This window comes from Mustela lutreola, chromosome 15, assembly GCF_030435805.1.
Source record: "Mustela lutreola isolate mMusLut2 chromosome 15, mMusLut2.pri, whole genome shotgun sequence".
Taxonomy (NCBI): Eukaryota; Metazoa; Chordata; class Mammalia; order Carnivora; family Mustelidae; genus Mustela; species Mustela lutreola.
In genome coordinates this window covers 30823549-30846557 of record NC_081304.1, presented here as the reverse complement: position 1 = coordinate 30846557, position 23009 = coordinate 30823549, and the positions used below count along the sequence as shown (strand labels likewise).

The window sequence follows — 23009 nt, the reverse complement described above, 5'->3', positions numbered from 1 at the left end:
TATATTAAGAAATCAGGAACCTGACAGGAATAAACTTAGTGTGGAAGGAAAAGAGCAGATTGTGCCACATAATACAGTTCACTGTTCTGGTAATGAGACACTTCGATTGCAACACAATGCAGAGCTTACATTCACTGGTGATATCAGGGCTTTCCTGATCGTAACTCAGACAAGCCTGTCTGGGTCCTTTTCTCTTATTATGTACCATACCATATAACATAAGTCTATAAAAACACATTAAGGCCTTTTGTAAAAATATTAAAAAAAAAGGTTTTATAGCTTACTGGAACATATTACCAAATTTCCCATTACTCTGTCATGTTAGAATATATTGTCCTCTAGTAAATATCTGAATACTGATATATGCTGCATCACAACATCATGCTCTGTTTATAAATAGAGCTTCAGTGTTTTTATATTGTTCTTTTCCAAGTGATATGGCATGTCTGCAGCAACTATAATGACATGTTTGGATTTTAGTTATTTGCCAGATACCCCTACTAGTCAAATGGGCCATGTTAGAAAGTATTGGCAGTTGCTTTGTTAATTAGCAAGTAATAAGTGACTCTTCCCAGTCCTGGAAGACTGTTCTTGTCATTCTGGAGAAAGCCCTTGCAATAGGCTGTGAGGGAGAGTGTCTGATTAAAATCTGAAGTTTATAGAGTATCTGATGCTTATAAGTAAATGTATCCATATGCAGATCAGAATTTACATTTGGAGAGGGAAATTTTCCCCTGTCCCACCTTCAGGTCAACCAACACAAATCATTTTTTTTTTTTTCCCTTTTCTATCCCTACTATCCCTTCATCAATAATATATACATTTTTTTTCTCCCTAGAATGAGATAGTTTCCCTTAGTATCTTACTCTTGCAATATTTTTAGTTTGTGTTTCTGATGTCTTTAATAAGAAGGAGGTCCAAATAAGACTGGAATAATTAAATTATCAAATGCCCATGGGACTCAGGGGCTTTAGAGATCTTAGGTGTCCAGAGCCCTGTATCACCTGGTGTGAATCCACCAGAAACGGTAGACATGAACGGTTGGTTGGCTGGCTGGCTGGCTGGCTCTTAGCCCGTTTGTCTGCCAGATAGCAGGGCACTAATTCCCACAGCATAGGAGACATGGCATGGGCTCGATGGGTTTAGGCTTGAATACTGGCTCAGCCACATACAAGAGTTGTGACCTTGGGCAAGGCAACATCCTCTCTGAGTCCCAATTTCCTTATTAATAGAGGAGGAGGATAGCATAGCGGTTAAGGACAAGGGCCGTAGGGTTTTGGCCCGACTTCAGTGCTTGCTGATTTTGTGATGTTTGGCTCTATGTATGTATGTGCCTCTATGTGAATAGCTCCCTTACCAGTAAAATGGGACTACTAATAAAAACCACCTCAGTGGGTCTGTTATGATGATTAAATGAGTCTATCTATATAAAGTTCTTAGATTACTGCCCAGCAGGTAATAGCTTATGTTGGCTCTGATGTTCAGAGTGATGCAGACAATGAATCAGTGGTGGTGCTTATCCATAAGACAGGAACAGTCATGAAAGACTCATGTGAGGATTCAGTGAGACACTGATGAAAGCCCGTAACATGCCACCTGATTCATGGTTGATTCTAGGAAAAGAGCTGTTATAAAACATGAAAAGTACATAAATATATACAAAAGAAAACTGAAGAGCCCACAATCTTATAACCCAAATATCCACTGTCAAAGTTGATAGTTATGTGCAGACAGGCCTATCTAATAATAATCAAACTCACAGCTTAACTATGTGAAAAAATTTTGCATTATGTTTTTACCTAAAACCTAAAAAGTAAGAATTTCTTCCATACAATGCAATTTTTTAAACACCATTTTTAGTGGTTGCATTTTGTTCTATAATGCCACTGAGTTAATATTGGATATTTGTTCTCCCTTGTATACATGGATACACTGCAACAGTGTGGATATTTGTCCATAATTATTTGCCTGTGTTTGTTTCCTTAGGTTAGATTCTTAGATGTGTAATTATGGGGTAAAATAAATGACGGTTCTAATTATGGCAAGTTGTGTCCCACAAAAGATGTAGCAGTTTGCACTCTTATAAAAAGCACATGATACCATTTTGAACTATCACATTCATGAAGGTTTTTTAAAAAATGAAAACAAATTCAGAGCAATAGGCTCACTATGTAGAAAATCTATCATATGGTATATCTAGAGACATTTCTTCTGGTTGATTAAGTTTTCTGGTTATAGAGGCTACTAAATATACCAGACATAAATTATTAATCTTCAAATAATTAGAAGAGACTTTTGCTGGGGTTCTCAGCCACCACTACAATGTTATATATTATATTTGTAGCAGAGTGTGGAAGAGTACCTGTTAGTAAGAAAGCATTTTCTTTGGACAGAATGTCAGATAAGTAAGATTTGCTATATCTCATTCTCCTATCAGTTTGATGTGGGTGAGGAGGTGAGAGCAGAGCTAGAACGGGCCAGCCACTCCTGCCATGTCATTCACAGCATCTCCACAAAAGCCTTGGGAAAGGAAGGACTGGACTCATTCTACAGATTCAGAATTTAAGGAACTTTTGAAAGCCACACAACTACTAAAAAGGTATCATGGGTATCAAATTTGGTCTTGCTGGTTCCAGATTCCCTCTCTTTTAATTCCAGAGTTGCATTTCTGTAGAGGAGTCATTCTTTAGATGGCCCAGATGCTACTCTGTTGAAGTCTTGTCAGTCCCAAGCATTGGGGAGAGGGAATGGCAATGGTACCCTGAGGATGGGTGGAGGGGGAGTTGGAGCCTGTGGCCAGGCTTGAGCGAGTTCACAGCTACCACCTACTAGAAGGCGAGGCACATGCCGGTACGGTGGTCTGAGCAGGTCCCCATCCTTTCATGTTATAAGCCGAGACTTGAACGAAATACTGTTGGCCCTGAAAAGTATCAAATAGAGAGAAGGTATGCATTAGGAATTGTACTGAATCACTTTTACTTTAGAAGCAGATTCTTCTGTCTGATTAATAACTCATTGATCCACTGGGAAATCCACTAGCCATGCTTTAGCTTTCTACCTTTTCCTGACTATTACATTTATGTGTATAAACAAAGATGTGTACATACACATCTTTGGGGTGCCCTCAGTCTCTGTGAGCTTTCTTTTTTCAAAAATTGGAATGTCATAATTACCTTTCCTCCTCCCACTAAATTATACACTAATTATTAAAAGTCACACACAGGTCTGCCAGATTTGCCCATAACAGCAGTTCCTTACCTCTTTCTCCTTATTTTCCCCTCTCCAGAGGCAGTCATCATTACTTTTATTATCTGATCAACTTGCTTTTAAAATTAACAATTTACACTGAACATCTTTTCTGATTAGTACATCAAAGATCTGGTTCATTCTTTTAGTGGCTGCATAGTACTTCACTGTGGGCAAATGCCGTTATTTAACCAGCCCCCCTCTGGTGAGCATTAAGATTGTTTCCACATTTTGTGCCACAGTAAATAATGCTGCAATGAATATCTTTACTCAGCTATTAAAACTTTCCAAATCATTCTTTGATTTCATTTCAATTTTAAAGCCATCTTTAAAACAATGGCTTACATTGTTTAATGTTTTATGACTCTAAAAATTTAGGAGTTTTTTTGTTGTTGTTTACTTAAAATCTTTTCAGATGTTTTGTATGATTTTTTATTTTTGCTTTGAGAAGTTATTTTCTCCCCAGTGAACCGAAAGAGGCATTTTTGAAGCCAGCATTTGATAAAACATTGCTTGTGAAAATTGTAAAATAGCGTTTGAGGTGAAAAACAAAACAAAACAAAAAAACAAAAAACCACCACTTCTTTGTAGAGCTTTTGCTAGAAATTTTAATAATGTTGGCCTTACCGTATTATAAAGTTATTTTTTTAACATTAAAAATAGGTTTCTAGGTACTTCGAGGTTATGGCGATTCTACAGAAGTGTCAGTCTCCTCCTAGGCTTTTATATGATTAGGATGGTGTCTGAATTGCTCTCATTGGACGACGAAATGGAAAAACTTAATCCCTATAAAAATTAGTTCAAATATTAGAGAGACTCACTGCAGAGAGTTTTCCATTTTTATCACAATATCACTTTTTCTTTTAAGCAAAGGAAATTCCCTGGGGTTCTCTTCTGGCCCTCCTTCCTTCATGTGAGCTATAGGGTTGGGAATCAAGTCTTCTGCTGATAGCATCTCTTGGGGGCCACCCACTCAGGGGTTTGTTTGCTCTGGTAATCCACAGTTTTGGCCCCTGGTATAGACATGTGATTAGGACTAAAAGTCAAGATTCTGTGGTGGTGACCCAACCACCAAGAATTCTATTAGAATAAGTTGGTTCAAACTTGAGATGCAACCTCGTACAGCTTTTTAATGCTGGGTTTCAGCTTTACACTTTACAGATAACCATTTTAAAGGACTAATCTTTTAGGAGAACAGCAACAAAAACAAAATTCTCTCTCTCAGAGAAGGGTCTAAGATACTTATTATTTGAACTGGTGCAAAAAAAAAATACAGGTTTGACTTAAGCATACTTTAAAAACTTCTCATTAAAAATGATTTTGATGATTGTTTTGCTGCATTTTAATTATTTGAGGAGATAATGGTTTGTTCCAGTATGAACTGATTTGCTAGATGTTTTTATGTTTTGCATTTCATGTGCTCATATGATTTATAGTTCTATAAATAATTAATGTTTGAGTTTAGATTGGTTAAATAAATAAGCACAGTTTGTTCCAGTTTTTCATTCACAGTTTAAATTGGTTCAGGTTACTAAGAAATGTAGTGCCACCATATATAGTTTCTTTTCTGTGAAAGCAGATTTAGATTTTTTTTTTTTTAATCAAGGAGAAAGGATTTCTCTCAGGAAATTGTATGACTCCAATAGATGACTGATCTCAACCGAGGCTATGGGGGTGAGGGTTAGAGGAGGCTGTTATTTTTACCATCAGACAGGGAGTCAAAATTGGATCTCTCAGAGCCTTTGATCCCCCCCTAAAGATTAGACTGTGATCCGGAGAGCAGCAGCTTTCAAGGCTTGCATGAGGCCAGTCTTTTTCTGATCTCTGTAGAACATGGCAGCTTACAAAGTGGTTCATGCTGTCTGCTCACTCCTTTGTGGGGTTCAGATTATGGATACCAGACATATCACACTTAACGAGTGGCAGTTGTTGCCAGAGAACTGGATGTTGGCAGTTGCTTCTAGAGGAGGCATTTGCTACCCAAATCCCAGCACAAACATCAGGGGCAGGGGAATGGGAAGCCTAATGGGAGGATCTGGCATTTACCGTTGTAAGTCCTGTGATGGTGCATCTCAGGGTCTGCAAGTTTTCCATGATGATTTCTCCAGCCAAAGGACAAAAGTCTTTAGACATGCTCCATTCCACTGCAAGGAGAGACAGAAAGAGACAGCATGAAATGCACTCATATATCAAGAAGCATCACAAATTCTAGCAAAAGTGTCTCAAAAAACAGGAATTTTACTCTCTTTTTCCTGTATTGGCACATCTCACAATCTTCCTTGGGATAACAAGTCAGTTTCTAAGATCACAATTAATTTTTAAAACTGGAGAGGAAAATAATTAGTAATTGAATGGTAATTAATATACCCTAGATATATATACGAGTATGTATCTGTGTATGTATGGATGTAGACACACTCATGCTCAGACACACTATATGTAACAGTTCATTGTATATAGAAGATAAGTTATTAATTACATGGGGAAAGTGAAGGGTACAGTAGGACATTCTTTTCTGTTAGCTGCCCAAGTCTGGTTTGGGCTTCATCATGCTACTGAAAGTGCTATTTTAAGGTCCCAGGGACGTTCTTGTTCCAAATAAGGAAGCTTCCTTTCATTTCTTTCTCTGTTACTGGACACCTTCTTCTGTAGGCATTCTCTTCTTGTAGTGTCCCACACACTACTCCCCAGGCTCTCCTCCTTGGTCTTGTCTTGGCTTTTTCATTGGCTTGTCTTCACCCTGAGGATTTGGGGTTTGTGGCTGAACTTCTTCAGTGTTCCCTCCACACCTGACATCCCTGAGGTGAGTGTTCATTCACAGTTCAACCTAACACCCAAATTCTTATCCCCCGTTTTACTGTGAGCCCATGTTCTTTTATAACATTTTCCACTGGTTGAGAAAACTGTGGTTAGGAAGGATAAATTGTGCCTCATCAGTATACAGTGTCCGAAGTGACAGTTTACCCATGGCAAGGTTTAAGGCAGTCCTGAATGAAGCAGGAGCTTAAGGCACATGGAAGACAAGGCCTGCCCATTCTAAACCTCACGATGACAAGGTATAGGATCTCAGATTTAAGTTATACTCCCTGTGACACTGAAGTACTTCAAAATGAAGCAGAACCATCCGTAAAGCCTGCTGTTTCTCTTGAGTCACACGCCCCTCTGCTTTAGGGCTGCTGCCCCTGTACCCTCGGCTTCTCCGTATGTTCTTAGGAATCTAACTCATTTTCCTCGTTCTCTAGAAATTGTTTTCCTAAAGTTCCTAGTGCTCTGAATTGTCTGCAGCAGCCTTTTCCTGGGACAGCCTGTTTTCTGGCCTTCCTGATGTTTTGCAGCCTTCTTTCCCCTCAGTTTTGGTTGCACCCTTTCTTCCTATCTCCTGACCCCTTTTTCTGGGCTCTCCCTAGTTCCTCCTTTACTTCTCCCTTTGCTATGATGTTCCTTGGGGGTTTGGTTTTGGCTCTTTTCTTGCTTCACATGCTTATTCTGGGCAGTGACCTTATTCACTCTAAAGCGCTAACAGTCACTTTCAAAACTGTAATTCTAGGTCCAGTCTCTCTCAGGCCTCTTCTGAGGCCTAACTTCCTCCTGGAGATCTCCATGTGAGTGCCCACTAGTACATCTCTTTGCCAAAATATGTGTCTCCTCTTGTTTTCTCAGTTTTAGCTCAAGCCATTGCCATATACCCATTCACCCAACCCCACATCTCAGAGCATCCTTGCTTCCTCTTTTCCCCCAGTTCTTCATGATGAGTTGATTACTAAACCCAGAGGTTCTGCTTTAAAATGTCTTGCATTGTTTCCCTCTTCCCCTCACACTGAACTTATTCTAGAGCAGGACTTTATAATCATGTGCATCAGTCTGCAATTTTTTTTTTGCAAGGAGGTGTAGGCCTGATTGATTAACTGATCAACTCTAAGTGGATTTTTCTGTTCATCTTCTTATCTTTATACACAACCATGTAACACAGCATGAATTATATTTTTAAAATGTAGATCTCATTATTTCATTTCTCTGCTTAAAATCTTTTCATACTGTCTAGCTGCTTTCAAAATAAAATGAAATGTTTGGGTCCCTGGGTGGTTGAGTGGGTTAAGCGTCTGCCTGTGGCTCATGTTGTGATCTCAGGGTCCTGGGATCGAGCCCTGCATTGGGCTCCCGGCTCAGTAGGGAGTCTGCGCCTCTCTCTCCCTCTGCCCTCCCCCTGCTCATTCTCGCTCTCAAATAAATAATCTTTAAAAAAATTAATCCAAAATAAAATGAAAGGCATTTAATTAACAAGGCATTCTCTACTATCCTCATATCCACCATGTCTCACAGCAAAGTCTTTGCTCTGTAAGTCCCTGTTACCTGGTTATTCTGTGTACTTTTCTGCCTCTGTGTCTTTTGCTCATCTTCCAACCACTGCTTGGTGAAACTCTACTAATCTACTAATCTATTGGAATCTAGCAAAGTAAAATTCCTCAGGAATAATTAAATACACCTATTTATATGCTCACAAAGCCCTGCATTCATATGAAAACAAGATATATTACACACATATTATGCTTTATTGTATGTACCACTTTCTCTTGTTAGACTGGGACAAATCTGAGAATAGGAGAAACACCTTTCCCTCTCTCCTCTAGTATATTGATTTGTGTCTGGTGCATAGAATGTGCTTCCTAAATATTTTACAAATCAAATATATACAATTTGATTATATGCATGGACACACACACACACACCCAGGGTAGACCGGTTTTTCCAACAAGGAGATATTTTTCTTCCTGTGAATCCTCTCTTTCTCCAGTCCCTTGCCCTTTGAAGCTCTGAGACATGTTGTAAAATGTTAGAATCAAATTATTAAGATTATATGTTAAATCTCACATTAGGCCTATACTTCCTTACAAATATATATTCTAAATAAAACATTTATTATACACATTATATATATATGTATGCATTTTTTTCCAAAATATTTTATTATGCTTATGAGTTACTAGCTCTGAAGAAGCCAAATCTCTAAAAGTCAGCTTGGACTTACCGTTGCAAAAGAAAAAGGAAATCACTGAAGACCTCACCAACAAAACGAAATGAAAATCAGCAATAAATTTGCAAGGACATTTAGAAGCAAGGATTACAGAAAAATTCTGTAAACAGAAACATCCCTGGTCACCACTGAGACATGCATCATTGACTGATGTGGAGGAGCTCCAAGTGGAAAGTGAGAGTCAAGGGTTTCTGATTCCAGGCTACAGGTTCAGGGGGGGCTACCTAAAAAAAGATTTTGGGATTAGTGAGAGTACCTCCAAAGGATTAATGACAAGTTTCTTGAATATACAGTAATCAAAATTTGAAAGAAACGACTTTTTAGTAACAACTGTTCATGTTCTATTGAAATGTGTTTTACAAAACATGTTTCAGGTGGAAAAGAGGACCCTAGTTTCTTGAAAAACAAAACAAAGAATAGCTTTGTAAGGAGATACGGTCTGCTTTGGAAGTTAATGAAAAGTTTTAGGCATTTAAGTGTAATTAGATCTCACAACCTGAAAGAAGATTCACATGGAAGGGAAAAATCCATGTTGGAATGGACAGTCTGTTCTGGGGCGACCAACAGTCTTTTTCTTCAATGTACTTCGTTGGGTTGGTGGACCCTTTTGACATGAGGAGAGGAGCTTGTGGTCATTTAAAAAACAAGGGAGAGAAATAGAGTGAGCAGGAATCACTTTGAAAGCCCACTGAGAATTCTCAGAACGCAACTTAGCATGGTCTCTCTGGAAAGTTATGTGTAGGTAGTTTAAAGACTTACTATTAAAGCCATGAGAAAATCACTAATAAGCCTGCTCTAAATCCCTGAAGGACTGGGGCCATGTATATGCAGTTTAAAACTGTAGAAGACTTACAATTTTAAGATAAAGATCAGGGCAACTGTTTCTACTTAGGTCTGGGAAATCGAAGCAGGGTTTAATCATGCAATGGCTCATAGCAGTTGAACATTAGCAAGAAAGGTACCAGACAAAACCGAGGTGTTAGTATTTCTTAAAATTTGGCTCTGGCTCAAGCTGTGATTCACTATATTTATATCAAATAACTATGCATGTTTTAAATATGACGCTTTATTATTTTAACAAATACTTCGTTTTTATCTAAGCTATAGCAAGTAGAGTCATTTGGGAAGGAGAATTCTAGCTGAAAACCTCTACTTACTGGATAGCAGCTATAAAAACCACATGGTGAAAGCTTAAGAAAAAGAGCTCCTGAAGTTCCAGCCTTGTCACCTGAAGTCTACAACGTGAGGAAAGAAGTCACAGAATCAGTGCAAGAGTAGAAAATTCATGACTAGAAGTATTAGGATGCACAGGCAGGACCAAGTCTACAGTGATGGTACATTTCCAGCTTCACGGCATAAGCTCTGTGAATAATGTGCCCTGCTTTGGCCAATTACTCAATCTTAACTTTTCAGGCCAGTTTCTTGAGCAGTAAAGACCCCACAAAAATAAAGGCATGAAGAGATAACATTACAGGGGCGCCTGGGTGGCTCCGTCGGTTAAGCATCTGACTCTTGATTTCAACTCAGGTCATGATCTCAGGGTCTTGGGATGGAGCCTTGTGTTGGGCTTCCACGCTTAGTGTGGAGCCTGCTTAAGATCCTCTCTCTCCCTTTACCTCTGCCCCTCCCCACTCATGCTCTCACTCTGTAAATAAATAAATAAAGTCCTTAAAAAAATAGAGATCAACATTGCAGTAGTGTCTAATTAATTTCTACTTAATTGATAACAAACATCGAAAACCTACTGTTGTCCAGCTTCTCCCTCAAAGCCCAGAGCTGCTTTCTCCTGTGCACACGTCAGGAGAAGCATACTGTAGGAGGTCTACTCTTGCTGCTTGCCCATGCCCTGCTCGTACCCCCCACCTTTAGCCTTATGTCACTTGACTTTAGCCCCAACGTTTTGCTGTTTTTTCTCTCTTGGTATGCTCTCCTCTTCCCCCAAATTTTCTTCCCCTTCATTCAGATGGGAGTGGTTCAAAGTCCCTTCCTTTCCACAGCTTTCCCTGATCTTCCAAGGGAAGCTCCTTTGCCAGGTTTCTCATTCTGTCACACTGCACTTGCTTCGTTGTTTTGTATTCTTTTTCTAAGAGATTTGCCTTCTGTTAAGTTCTTTGCAATCAAGGAGTGTGATGGATTAATTGCAGTTTACGAAGCACCTGTCTGGGCACGTAGGACAGCACAGGTGGTTCAGTAACTGGTGAGTGAATTGATTACTTGATTCTTGACTTTGGAGTGCTTCAGGTCTCAGACAGAAATCTGACGCTGGTACATAAAGAATAAGAAAACAGTGTCAGAATAGAAAAAAGACAGAAAGAACACAGAAGTTGCTTGAGCTGCCCAGTAAGTGGTTGAGATGGAGATTAATTCCTGGCCTCCAGATTCTCAGCATCCCAGACTCTTCACTGTCTGTACTGCTGCTCAGAAACCAAAAAAAATAAAAGTTTATTTCCTGTTCCCTATCAGCACTTCAATGGAACCAAAACGGCATTCTTACTGGCCACACTCACCCCGGCGCCTTAGCTAATGAACGGAATTTGGCTAGACTGCCCAGCCCAGCACCAGAGCATTATGAAATCTTCCCCGATCCCCAATCCATCTAATTGTGTAGTTTCTAACCTTTGAGGCCAACCATAGCACAAGAGGAAGAAAGAGGCGGAGTGAGGGACGTGCTGAGAAACCCAGAAAGAGATCAAATACAGTCCTTTCTAGAGATGAGAAGATGTGTCTTGCTGAAGCATGAACCCACTCAACACTTGTGGGTTTTAAATTGGGAACTGACGTGAAAACTCTGGATCTGGGAATTCTGTTTAGCTCTGGCAAAATACGAGGTCAGAGCTGCTTGCATTTTTTATTTTAAATTCCCTTGATAGTCCTAGGAGTTGGGGCATGCATTACTTCCAAACAAGAATCTTTATTGTTTGCATAGCACACAGTCTTTCAGTTAATTAGAAAAACATTTTTTCCCCAAATTAAATTTCCCTAGAAAAACAATGATTTAAATTAAGGGCAAAGATTTTTTTTTTTTTTTTTTTTGACACTAGTAAAGCCTTCCTGCACCCACTACTTCTAGAAGATTAAAAGCAAAGTTGGAATCAGAAAGGTATATTCATTTATTTTATAGTCAGATTTGGTAGCCACAAAAATAACATGTCCCTATCTATATATGGTGTGTACTGTCATAATTTTACCTGCTACATGACAGAGTGACACACAGATACTGAACAGAAGCAGGGATGTCTAAAATTCAGGGTTTTGAAAAGTATGTAAGCACTGTAAGTAACCACAGTCTGATCTAGTTGCATTTTTATTTCCCTCCTATTATGGCTCTTATCCAAAATTATTCTTTCTCTAATCCCTTTGGCCTTCTAAATGAAAGGTCTCATCATTTGTATGATTCTTTTTTTTTTTTTTTTTTTAGTAATGTATCTTTTTTTTTTTTTTTTTAAGATTCTATCTATTTATTTGACAGACAGAGATCACAAGTAGGCAGAGAAGCAGGCAGAGAGAGGAGGAAGCAGGCTCCCTGCTGAGCAGAGAGCCCGATGTGGGACTCGATCCCAGGACCCTGAGATCATGACCTGAGCTGAAGGCAGAGCCTTTAACCCACTGAGCCACCCAGGTGCCCCCATTTGTATGATTCTTACTATTACTAATAGTTCTTAACTCTCTTTCCAAGCCTACCATGAAATGTTTGTTGAACGAATACCAGTTCTCCAGGGGCTGAGGAGCAGCCGGCCTTCACCTTTCATGGAGCTTCACCTCTCATTTACTTTGGACACTTAACCCTGGGTGCCTCCAAACAAAACTGCCTTCAGTAATTTCCGCAGTTTGGGGCTCAAAAAGTCTGAATCATTGGCACCGTTAGGGTTAATGGAAGCAGAACTAATCCCCAAGCCTCAGCTCATATAGAAATCACTTTTCTCTTTACATTTATAGGATATCTTTCCTTGGTAGATTTACCTCTTGGCTTTCCTAGAACATTAAAGTAAGAGGTAGGAAGGTCATGGATTGATCACAAAGTACAGAGTGCAAAATCCACTCATCATGGCACACTGAAGACAAGATGGCATGATAGGGTGGCCTTGAGAGGCGACACTGATAGGGAGACACACCATGTCAGGGCTTGGCCCTCAACCACGTCTCAATGGGATAAATGCAGCAGGGCGCCGGGGTTGACCCCAATAGCTTACAAGAATGGACTGTTAAAATTTCAGGAATTTTGCAAGCTAGTGTTTAAGCACAACCATCAAGAGAAATTAAATTATATGAACTTAAATATATTAAAGACAAAGACTAAATATTTAAAACTCACTGCTCCCTGTTTCACTTCATTTTGCTATTGTTTGTGCTCTCAAGGTTACTGATATTTGTGGTACCTAAATAGTGGAAATAATACATAATGGTGCACCAGTGCACATCTCTTTCCAGTCATTTCAGTGACATTACGTTGGTAGCTTGAATTTGGCTTAGTTGGAATACTTATACCATAAAAATCAGAAATCAGGTCTTGATTTGTTTATTTTGTGAACTGTGAAGATCAGGTATTGGCATACTACAGTTCCATGAGCTAAATCCAGCCTAAGCTGGTTTCGTATGGCTCAGGAACAGAGGATGGTTTTCGTTTCTACATTTCTAAAAGGCAGTGGAACACGTACAGAAGAATACGTGACAGAGACCATATGTGGCCCACAAAGCCTAATATATTTCCTTTCTGGCCTTTAGCAGGAGGAACGTGCTGATCACTGGTCCTGACTTAAGAAAGTGATCAAGAAAATGTCAGTAATTCAGGTTACAAGTTTTTCTGGCTGTCTATTGTGAATAGCACAAAAAAAAACCAAAAAAAAAACCCTGCAGAAATATTCTTCCAGTACTCAGAAATTGTTACTTGACTGGACAGAGAAGGTGCCTTGTGCCACTGATGAATGAGTGGAGTTCCACCATAGACCTTTGTTGTTTCTCCTTGTCTTACTTCCTTCAAGTAAATGAAAACCTCCACCAACACTTAAATGGCAACTGTATTCACCCATTAACTGTGGCTACAGGCTGGCTTACAGATGGCTTACAGATTCGAGAGTTTGATAAAAATAAAGGAAAGCGTTTTGGGTGAATCAACAGGCTATAAGAAACTTACAAAAAAGTATTATATATTTTACTATGATGATTTGAAAATTGTGTGCTATATATCCTCTCTATCAGTAAAATGTATAATAGTCTTAGGTGGACTTATACACACACATATGCAGGCACAGACACCTCCCCACCCCCTGCTGAGAGCCAGTTGTTACACATTTACCATCGTCCCACTGAGTGCATGCCAGGTGATTGCTCAGACAGACTCTAAGGGTGGATGTATCCTGACCAGCAGGGCACAGTGTCAGGGGGCAGCAGATGTTTAGGCGGAAACTTGCGTGGCACACAGCCTGCGGGACGGGCATCCATGGCCTTAACTGCAACCAGGATGGCAGAGTCCGGGCCTGCCCAGCAGAAACCTGCATGTTGACAGCAGGTAGGACAAAACATACCAGTTCAGTACTTCCGATGGTGTGAAAGAGCTCCACTCCTAAACTGGATTAGCTGGGCTTCATTATTATTATATTCTTTATTCTGCTTTATTATGCATTAATACTATATTTTACTTTGTGATTCTCTGTGCCCTATGTATGGGTACTTTTGAGACGCTATGGACTGAAAATAGGCACATGGGTCATTAATTCAGACAGACTTTAAACTCTTCCTTTCTCCCTGGAACACTGCCATATCCTTGAGTTACAGGATGTTCAGAGACATTTTCACTTATTTTTGACTGCGGTTCGAAGGCTGCAGTGGATGGAGCTGAACAACAGCACAGACTCAAAACCAAGTGACAGAGAGCTGAGGAGTACTGTCTCTCCTCCAGCCTTCCTCCCAGAACAGGCACCTCTTCCACAGGGGAAGGGCCCTTCTCCTGCTGAGCTTCCTGAGATGCTGAGATTTTTGTCTTGTATTCCCAGGAGAGAGGTGCCTTTCTTGCCTGCAGGGACGAGCTCTGGCAAGCTACTTGACATTTCTAAAGGGCACAAAGGGAAGCACGGTATCAGCTGTCTGATTTATACACACACAATCCAAGATATGTGGCCAGTTCACAGCTTTCTAAATCCTTCTGGGCCCCCAGGGAATTAAAATAACCAGCTACAGGGGCAAAAGCAACCACATTCCAATCCTCCCAGCAGACTCAGCATCTTCCTTCAGATGCTGGTGCTCTTAGCTGGTGGGCTGTTCTTTCACGCTCTGGCTGTGCCCATTTCACCACCGCATGCTTCTCCTTATCACTTTAAGTGATTAAAACCCGTGAAGGCAGGACCCATGCCAGATGGATCTCTGGACACCCAACCCCCTCTCTGTCGTACAAGCATGGAATAGGAGCTCAGATGGAGCAGGTCTGACTTCTGTGTGGATGCTGACAGGTCGGGGAAAATAAGGACTCCTTCGCCAGGCATTTAACCTCATTTCTGAGCCTTATTTCCCATGACTCCCTACATTTCCCCCAGAAGGAAGGAAAGAAAAACTAACACTTAATGAAAATCTGCCAGCCTGTTTTATAGATAATTTCACCATTTCTTTCTTACAATAGTCCTGTGAGACGGACTAAGTCACTTGTTTAGCATCCTTCCGATTTAACACAGAGCCTGTCTGTGGGAAACCCAAACTCACCTACAGCTTCCTCTTGCATCTGGAATCACACCCTTGCCTTTGCCCTGGCCGGCAAGGCCCTGGGGGACTTGAGCCTTCTCCGTCTTTCAGCCCCTGCCCCCTCACTTGCTCTCTTCTCCCTGACTGTCTGGTCTTCAAACGTATCAGGCTTCTTCCTCTCACATAGACTCTTCATTTTGTCAGAAAGGTTCTTCCTCTTTTCTGACTTTCTGAGCTCTTTGATTTCATGAATCATCCCTTCCTTTTTCTTCAGCAGTCGGTATAATGTCACTCCTGTATATAAGCCTTCTCTGATCCCAAGGTAACATGAAGCCCCTGTTCTGTCTTTCAGACCACCATATACCGTCCCTGTGGAGCACTGTGTGAGCTCCAGGTGGACACAGACTGTGCACATACACAGCTGGCACATGCCACAGCATAGCGGAGGGCAGTACGTGCTCACTGAATCCATGACAGATTGTGGGCTAGCAAGGGTGCAGGGATACCGAGAGGCAAGTGATGTGGTCCGTAGTCTCAAGGAGCTTAGAGTTTCACAGAAGTTTACAGATGAAGAGAGGAGGTTTGGAGAGTTCAAGTCTGTCTCAGACCAAAGTTCCTTCCCCATCACCATGCAGACTCTTAGGAAACAAGTTGTCTCTACAGCTTGATATCTCTCCCATCTCCTCTTGTCAAAAACCTACCCAAGTGAGAGAGGCCCAGGCTCCTTCCACAGGAGCTCACGCTCTCTGATTTCCAAGAGTAACTGTATCTATTATTCTTCCTGACATGAATACTCTCTGTTTTGTATTACAGTGACTTATGCACATGTGTTTTCAAGTCTACTTGCACAATGTATTTCAAATTGGCCTCCTTTCCATTTCTTTTAACTCCATTATTGTCACTCTTGTCCACAACCCCATTGTTCCACATGGGTACTCTGTGACTGTTTCAGAGCCTAACTGGTCTTTCTGCCTCTGTGCCTAGCCCTCACCAATCCACAGATGCCAGAATAGTGTCTTCAAAGCATGAATTATATCACAGTACTCTCTGTCACTCAAACCTCCTAAATGCCCTTGGAATAAAACCCTAACTCCTTAATGGAGTCTATAGCAGGAGTGGGCAGGTAGGACCTGAGGGCCAACTCCAGTCTATTGCCTGTTTTTGTACAGCCTGTGAGGTAAGAAAGGTTTCTATGTTGAGAAAAAAATTAGAGTATTTTGTAACATGAAAATTATGTGAAATTCATGTCTCAGTGTCCATAAATAAAAGTTCACTGGAACACAACCCACTCATTATTTTGCATCTCGTCTTAACGGTGGAATTGAACAGTTCCAGTCCAAACCACGTGCCCACAAAGCCTAACATGTTTACTGACACTTTGTAGAAAGAGTTTACAGACCCCTCGTCCACACAGAGTCATGACATGACTCCTTTCTGTGAAACTCTGTTATTTTCCCAATTTTCTGTCATCCGCATTCTGTGCATGTCTGACTTCCCGAGTTATTTCTACCAAGTTCATCCTCTGCCTCACTCTTATACATTATCCTCTGTTGTTTTGTTGTTAGTATTTATCATATTATCATAATCTGGAAGTATTTACTAGTTTACTTGCTTATCCAAGAAAACATGAGCTATATGAGCTGGTCTGCTTTTCCTGTATCCCCAGGACCTACAAGAGGATATACACATTGTAGGCATTCCAAAAATTGTGTGAAATGAGCATTTATCTTCCCTGTTAAGTTCTTCAGGGAAGACACTGGGTCCGACTCATTTCTGCATGCCCCACAGTGGCCCACATTGTGCCTTGTATGGAGTAATACTCCCAAAATAGCTCCTGGCCGAATAAAATGCCACTTTCTCTTCCTCCTGGGATGGAGTGAGGAAACACTTGCTGTCAGCAAGACCCCAGGAAACAATCAAACGTGTGCAGCATCTTTTTCACTTCATCCAAACTCCATTGTTTGAGGCCACATTTTAAGGAGTGGCCATAGATTCCAGCATATTCCTCAGGGAACTATGGCTCTGGGTATATCAAGTGTCCGGGAGAAGATGTTTTCAGCTGATGGGGAGTTAGGCTAGGTGTTTTCTGATGATGGAAAAGAACCATTGGCCAAAGGTGAGTTTGGCAGTTTTTCCTAAGAAAATTACTCTAATTATTTTTTTTTTTTTGAAGGTAATAGGTTACCCTTAAAGCATGTATAAAATGTGACCAAAAAAAGATCAAAAGGAAGTCCTGAATTAAACAAAAACAGATAATGGTTTATAGGAAGCTAATGCTTAGGGATCTTTAGAGGATCCTGGGAAGACGTCTATTAATATCTACCGGGGAACCATACTTCACTCCTAAATATTTCACTTAATCCTCATAACAATCCCACATGGTAGGTAATATTGTTCTCATTGGACAGCCGGGGAAACTGAGACTCAAACTTTTAAACAACTGGCTCAAGACCACACAGCTTGTCAATGGAGAGTCTGGACTTGTACCTCTGTCTGTCTTGTCTGCTTCCCAAGCCCATATGAGGAGAAAGGGATAAATGGACTGGCATCGATACTGAGGTCAAAGCACCAACTGTGAAAAGCCTGCAGAAAGTATTTGCAATATTTGACTTCTGAGGGAACCTAAGGCAGGGGCTCCTAGTTGGTGCCTCAGTCCCTTTTTCCCAAGGGCCAGCGTTGTGTCTAATACTGTGGTTTCCTTGTTGTGGTTTCAAGAGGGAGAGAGAGTTGGGGGCAGTAACCGTGGAGCAGAACAGGGGATTATACTGATGCTGGGACTGGGAGTCTCATGGAGGTGTTCAGTATTTTCATGTCAGCTACATGTGGCTGTGGTGGCCAAGATAAGTACTGATTTAAAAAAATAAACAAACAGCAGTGTAAACAGTCTCAGAAGACTCATGTAAATGGCTGGCATATAATTTGAGCCTGATTCATGTTCTATAACTCCACCTGTGCCAAATCTTACTCCCTCTCCCCTCTACGATAGCCTATCCTGGCCCTCCCGAGTCCTGCTTTGCTTCTGGCTAGAGACACTGGGTCCGAGGTGAGAGAGGATGGATGACTTGGGAATGAATCAGCTCCACAGCAGGAGTGATCTCCAAGATCCAAAGGAGTATGTGGGAGAACAGAAATAAATAAGAACGGACAAGACCACCTTGGGAGCAGTCAGCTACGGTCCTCCTCCCTTTGTCTCACCAAGGGGAATGTGCTGTTTGGCTGCTTCCCTTCTGTATTTGTCTTCACATTCTACTGTAAATTACTGAACAAGGTGCCTGATTGATCCTGAAAAATCCAATCTTTAGATTTTTCCCATCAAGGGAAACATAAGCCTTCTAGAGCTTCCCAGGGAGACAAAGAGTCCTGTCTTCCATTCCCAGACTCAGCTTCTGTTTCTATGTGGATGACCAGAATGGCTGATGTTGAGGTCACAGACCTCAGTATGCCCACTTGGGGGTTCTTTACTTAGGGACCAGGAATTCCAAATGGACATCAGGGGAGTGAAGAAAACCCTTCATATAATAAGTGATTTAAATGAATATTTCCCCCCAGATCCCTATGAAAAGCTGCACATTATAATGCACAATCTATATCCTAGCTTGAACTTTTTAAAGGGCTTAGCTACTTTTCTTGGGGGTAGTGCTATAGTTATCTTAATTTTCTTTGTTACCTTTTGGTTCTACATTTCTGCTTATATGGGATGTATCTAAATTTTCCGCATTTACAAAACATATTTGGGTCAGTAGTTTGGATCTAAGGTATATACTGTTGAGTATTTTCCAGCTTATCTGTTTAATGGGCAGATTCACCCATGCCTTTTATCTTGGTCCATGGGAGCAACTGGCACCTAGCAGATTCTTAATAATGATGTCTTAAATGAATAAATGCAATAATTTAATAAAGAATACTCTTGTCACAATCACAGTTACAAAGGAAGAACAAGACTGCTATTTTGCAAGTGGTCTCAAAAGAGGTCCACCCACTGTGGGGAGGATGAAGGTGAGAAGCTTTTTAGATTTTGAAAAGTCTTTTATCTATTCTAAGATAACAAGGCGGGGGCAGGATAGTCATGGCAATATTTAAATCTTAGGAGTAAGGTGCTAGACCATAAACTGAGGAAAAGAATTATGTGGACTCACTGCAGTGAAATGCACATAACACATAATCTCAGTAAATAGAGGAGAATTTATTGCATTTTCTATCTGTTGGCTCAGTATGCAACACCAACCTCATTGTTGACGTATTTGGGATAAGAAGTCAAATCCAACTTTCCATCTACTGCTGTTTGGTGGATTGATTTGTCATCCTTTTACTGACTCCCTAGGAGGGACCAGATGGTCTAAAGTGCTGGGGATAGGATTATGAATGAGGTCTGATCATAGCCCTCAAGACAGGAACAGTCCAATGGGGGCAATGGACAAGTCACTACAAGGTTCTAATCAGTGTGATGGGTGCTGTGAGAGAGGCAGGCTCAGAGTGGAGGTGCCCTCAGCAGTCTGGGGAGGGGGTGGCTAGGGGAAGCTTTCTGGACAAGCTGGCTCCAGACAGAGTCCTGAAGTGTATGTAGGTCTGCTGAAGGACGAGAGTGGTCAGAGGCATTCCAGGTAGAGGTCGCCGTGTGTACAAAAACACAGAATCATGCTGTAGTTGGGGTATTAGGGGTCAGTTATGGGGAACAGGAGAAGAGGTGAGGGGGGATGGGAGTATGATTTTAAGCAAAGAGGAGTTTTGACAGAGTGGCAAGAGCTCATCATGCTAACATATCTTGAAGGCATTTTGGAGCTACTGATAGAAAGCATTTTAGAAAGAGCACTCTGGTAGCATGTGGGAGAAAAACTGGAACGGTGAAGGCTGTGGCCAGGGAGATCAGAAAGATTAGTGCCGTGACCCATGGAAGACGGAATAGCAGCTCGGGGTTGGCCTTATCTTCACTCTTTGCTTGACTTCCTGTTATCCGCCAAGAGACAGCTTTTCCCATTCACTGAGGCATCTGTGAGCTTAAGTTTTATGTAAACCCGAAGACTTGGCATCTCCTGCTCTTATAGGAAATCGTGAATACTGGAGTTCAACTACGTTTCTCTTTTTAACTAAGAGCTATTAACAACACTGTATATTTTTAAACTTCCAAATCAAATATCGTGGTCATATCAAAAACCATGCTCCCCCGGCAGGTGTATGTAACTGGTCTCAGCTTTACTCAGCGTTCCACTGCAAACGGTAATAAAAACACTAACCTCTCATTGCTCATTTCATATTTATGAAGCTGTCACCATCTCTGTTTTACACATGCAAAACAGAGGTGGTTGGATCTGAGGTGAGCTGGAATCCCCTTTGACAGTAGTTTTTTGGGGGGAGGCTTTCATCCTTAAATAACTTTCAAAACACTAGGTGCCAAGAGATCAAAGAAATGTGGTTACTGTGGGAGCTGCTGACACTGATATTTCCCCCACAAAAGTTGTCCCTTCGATCAGCCTTATTAGGGACTAGAGCCGAAGCCCCTCTCCGCACAAGCAGACCCAAGCCCCCTGAGCTGTTCGTTCATGCTGGCTCCTCTGCAAGGAATCCAGGTGAGAGAAAAGGGAGGAAGGAGGAGCTCAAGAAAGTCAGACTGTGGCTGGTACTTTTCTACTTCTCCTTTAAGAACAGCTTAAAGAGTTCCACGGGATTTTTAATTTGCGATATTTTCCTTCACAGTTTTCTCATTTGATTCACCTTGTTCTGCCTGGTTCTCATTTTAGAGGTGAGGTCACAGGCTCTGTGAGATTGAGTGTGCTGTCCAAGGCCACACGCTAGCCATGAATGGGAGGGGCTGGTTCTGAGTCCAGGTCTGGGTCAGCTCCAAATCCAGGGCCTCTGTCCCCCACAGTTAAGGATACTTCTGGAGGTACTGAATGGTAAGGAAAACAGTAGCTGCCAAGAAGGAATCATCAGAGGTGCCCAGGTTTGTAAGTTTTGATTTTGAGGAAGTCTGTCAGGCGATCCTTCTGAATCTTCAGCTAGCTATCAGATGAAGGTAAGTTCCACAGAGCACTTTTGTTCCACAATGAGGGGTAGGGTGTGGTGCCTTTGGCACCCCAAGGGGCTTGCCCCCAGTGCCCCGACCCACTGTCCTGCAGGGCCCTGGGAAAACATGTAGCATTTAGATTCTGAAGGGTTTTGATACACCTTCCTTTCAAGTGCACATTTGAGGGACTAGTTCTGAAGCTGCTCAGGCTCTTCACCTTCATTAAGGGTGATGCTGCACTTCAGTTACACTTTCTGTGTAGGAGCCAGCACTGTTCTGAGCATCATTCATGCTGGAAAGGTACATGCTGGGTGGTGGGGATATGAACGTGTAAAGGACCTCTTCCTTACATCGGGACTCACAGCCTCACAGGCAGACGGATAAAGATGCAGGCAGCTGTAGTCGGACGCGATGCTCCCTGTCACAGGCAGGTGAGCAAGGTGTCGTTCCAGTTCTGAGGACCAACAGAACCGGGAGGGGCACAGGACAAGGGACAGTGATGTCTGGCCTGGATTTTTCAAAGATCAGGTAAGATTTGGCCACACAGAGAAAGGCATTCCGTGGAAGGAGACTGAGAGGTGAAAGGGCATGGTAGGGTAAAGGAGGGATGGTCTGAGGCAGAGGGAAGCGGCGTGTGGGGGCTGACGGAGAGGCCGATATGTGAAAATCCTCAAATGCAGTGCTGAGAGTTGGTTTTTATCTCGTGGCAGCCAGTGACGGCTCATGAGCAAAGGATGATCTGATCAGTTCATGTCCTAGTCTCATGACCAGTGTTGAGGTAAGGAGGGTCGTGGGAGATACTTAAACCTCACTAGCTCTGCTTGGTGAGTTCTTACTCTTACATTTCAAGCCCAGGAGCTGATTCTTCTCGTGTTTTGATGTATTCCTGAAGGCTGCTAGGTGCAGGTATCACAGCCCAGCTGTACAGTTTCTGTACAGTTTCAGTTCCTACAGATACCACATGCCTGCATGACACATGGCCCTAGACCTCTTTGTTTTCTGTAGAGCCTATGGTTTATAGTATCTGGGGTGGTCTGCCCGCTCATTCACCACCAGCATTGTGCACAGCAACTTAGATTTCCTGTGTAGGTCGGCCATACCTGAGAACAGTGACCTTTCCACAAGATACGTTTTCTTTGTTTTCTCACTTCAACTCCATCACCAAGATGAATCTCCTCAGAGGACTTGCTGGACAGTGTTGACACATGCTTGACTCACGTCCTCTGACAGCAGCTGTGCTGAAAGTAGACCCCCTCAGAGCCATGCCGTGTGAGCCCACTGTCGCTTTCACTCTGCTGAGATGGGTCCAGGACTCTGGGGTCCTGATCAGCTGAAGTTCCAGACCCAGCACACAGGCTCTCCCTCGCAGCAAACCTGGTGTAGGGCTCTGCTTTGAAGTTCACTTTGCAACACCACACCCGCCACTGAGCTCCAGCAGTGAATGAAAGCAAAAGCCAGAGTTCAGGCAGAAGCTAAAAATAATTATACTGCTTTGGCTGACCCTTCTGTGGTATAGATTCTTCATTTTTAATGGAAACTTAAAAAAAAAAAAAAAAAAACCTACTGGAGGTGGTCATGGCTGAAATTGAGTGTTTCTAGCCTCTTAGGGGTCCCCACTCAATAATTTATTTCCAGTCATTTTGAATGGTAAGTTCTCACATCAAGGTCTCCATCAGTTTCACCTGTTTTATACATGTCCTTACCATTTTGTATTTCATTAAGCCTCAAAACAGGAAAGTAATGAGCACCTCAGGTTTCAGAGTTTTGATTTTTAAAATGAACAAAATAAGGAGACAAACAAAAAACCAGACTCTTTACTACAGAGAACAAGCTGGTGGTGGCTAGAGGGGAGGCAGGTTGAGGATGGGGGGCGCAGGTGAAGGGGATGAAGAGCACACTTCTGGTGGGCACTGAGAAATGTATCGAATTGTTGGATCACTATATCCTACACCTGCAACTAATCTTACACCATATGTTAATTACACTTCAACTTAAAAAAATTTTGCAGACATTGGATACGGATTATTTAGTTACCTAAAAATTTCAGTTGCATACAAGGAG

The 23009-nt window shown here is 41.8% G+C and overlaps 1 protein-coding gene across 1 annotated transcript in view; it reads right to left on the bottom strand.

Moving 5' to 3' along the window:
• Positions 1 to 23009, bottom strand: part of ANKFN1 (ankyrin repeat and fibronectin type III domain containing 1) — a 266145-nt gene that overhangs the window by 72763 nt on the left and 170373 nt on the right. The window contains exons 7-8 of the mRNA XM_059148501.1: positions 5293 to 5390; positions 2830 to 2920 (exon numbers count right to left, since the gene is read on the bottom strand). Of these exons, the coding sequence (XP_059004484.1) occupies positions 2830 to 2920; positions 5293 to 5390 (189 nt within the window). The remainder of the gene's footprint in view (positions 1 to 2829; positions 2921 to 5292; positions 5391 to 23009) is intronic.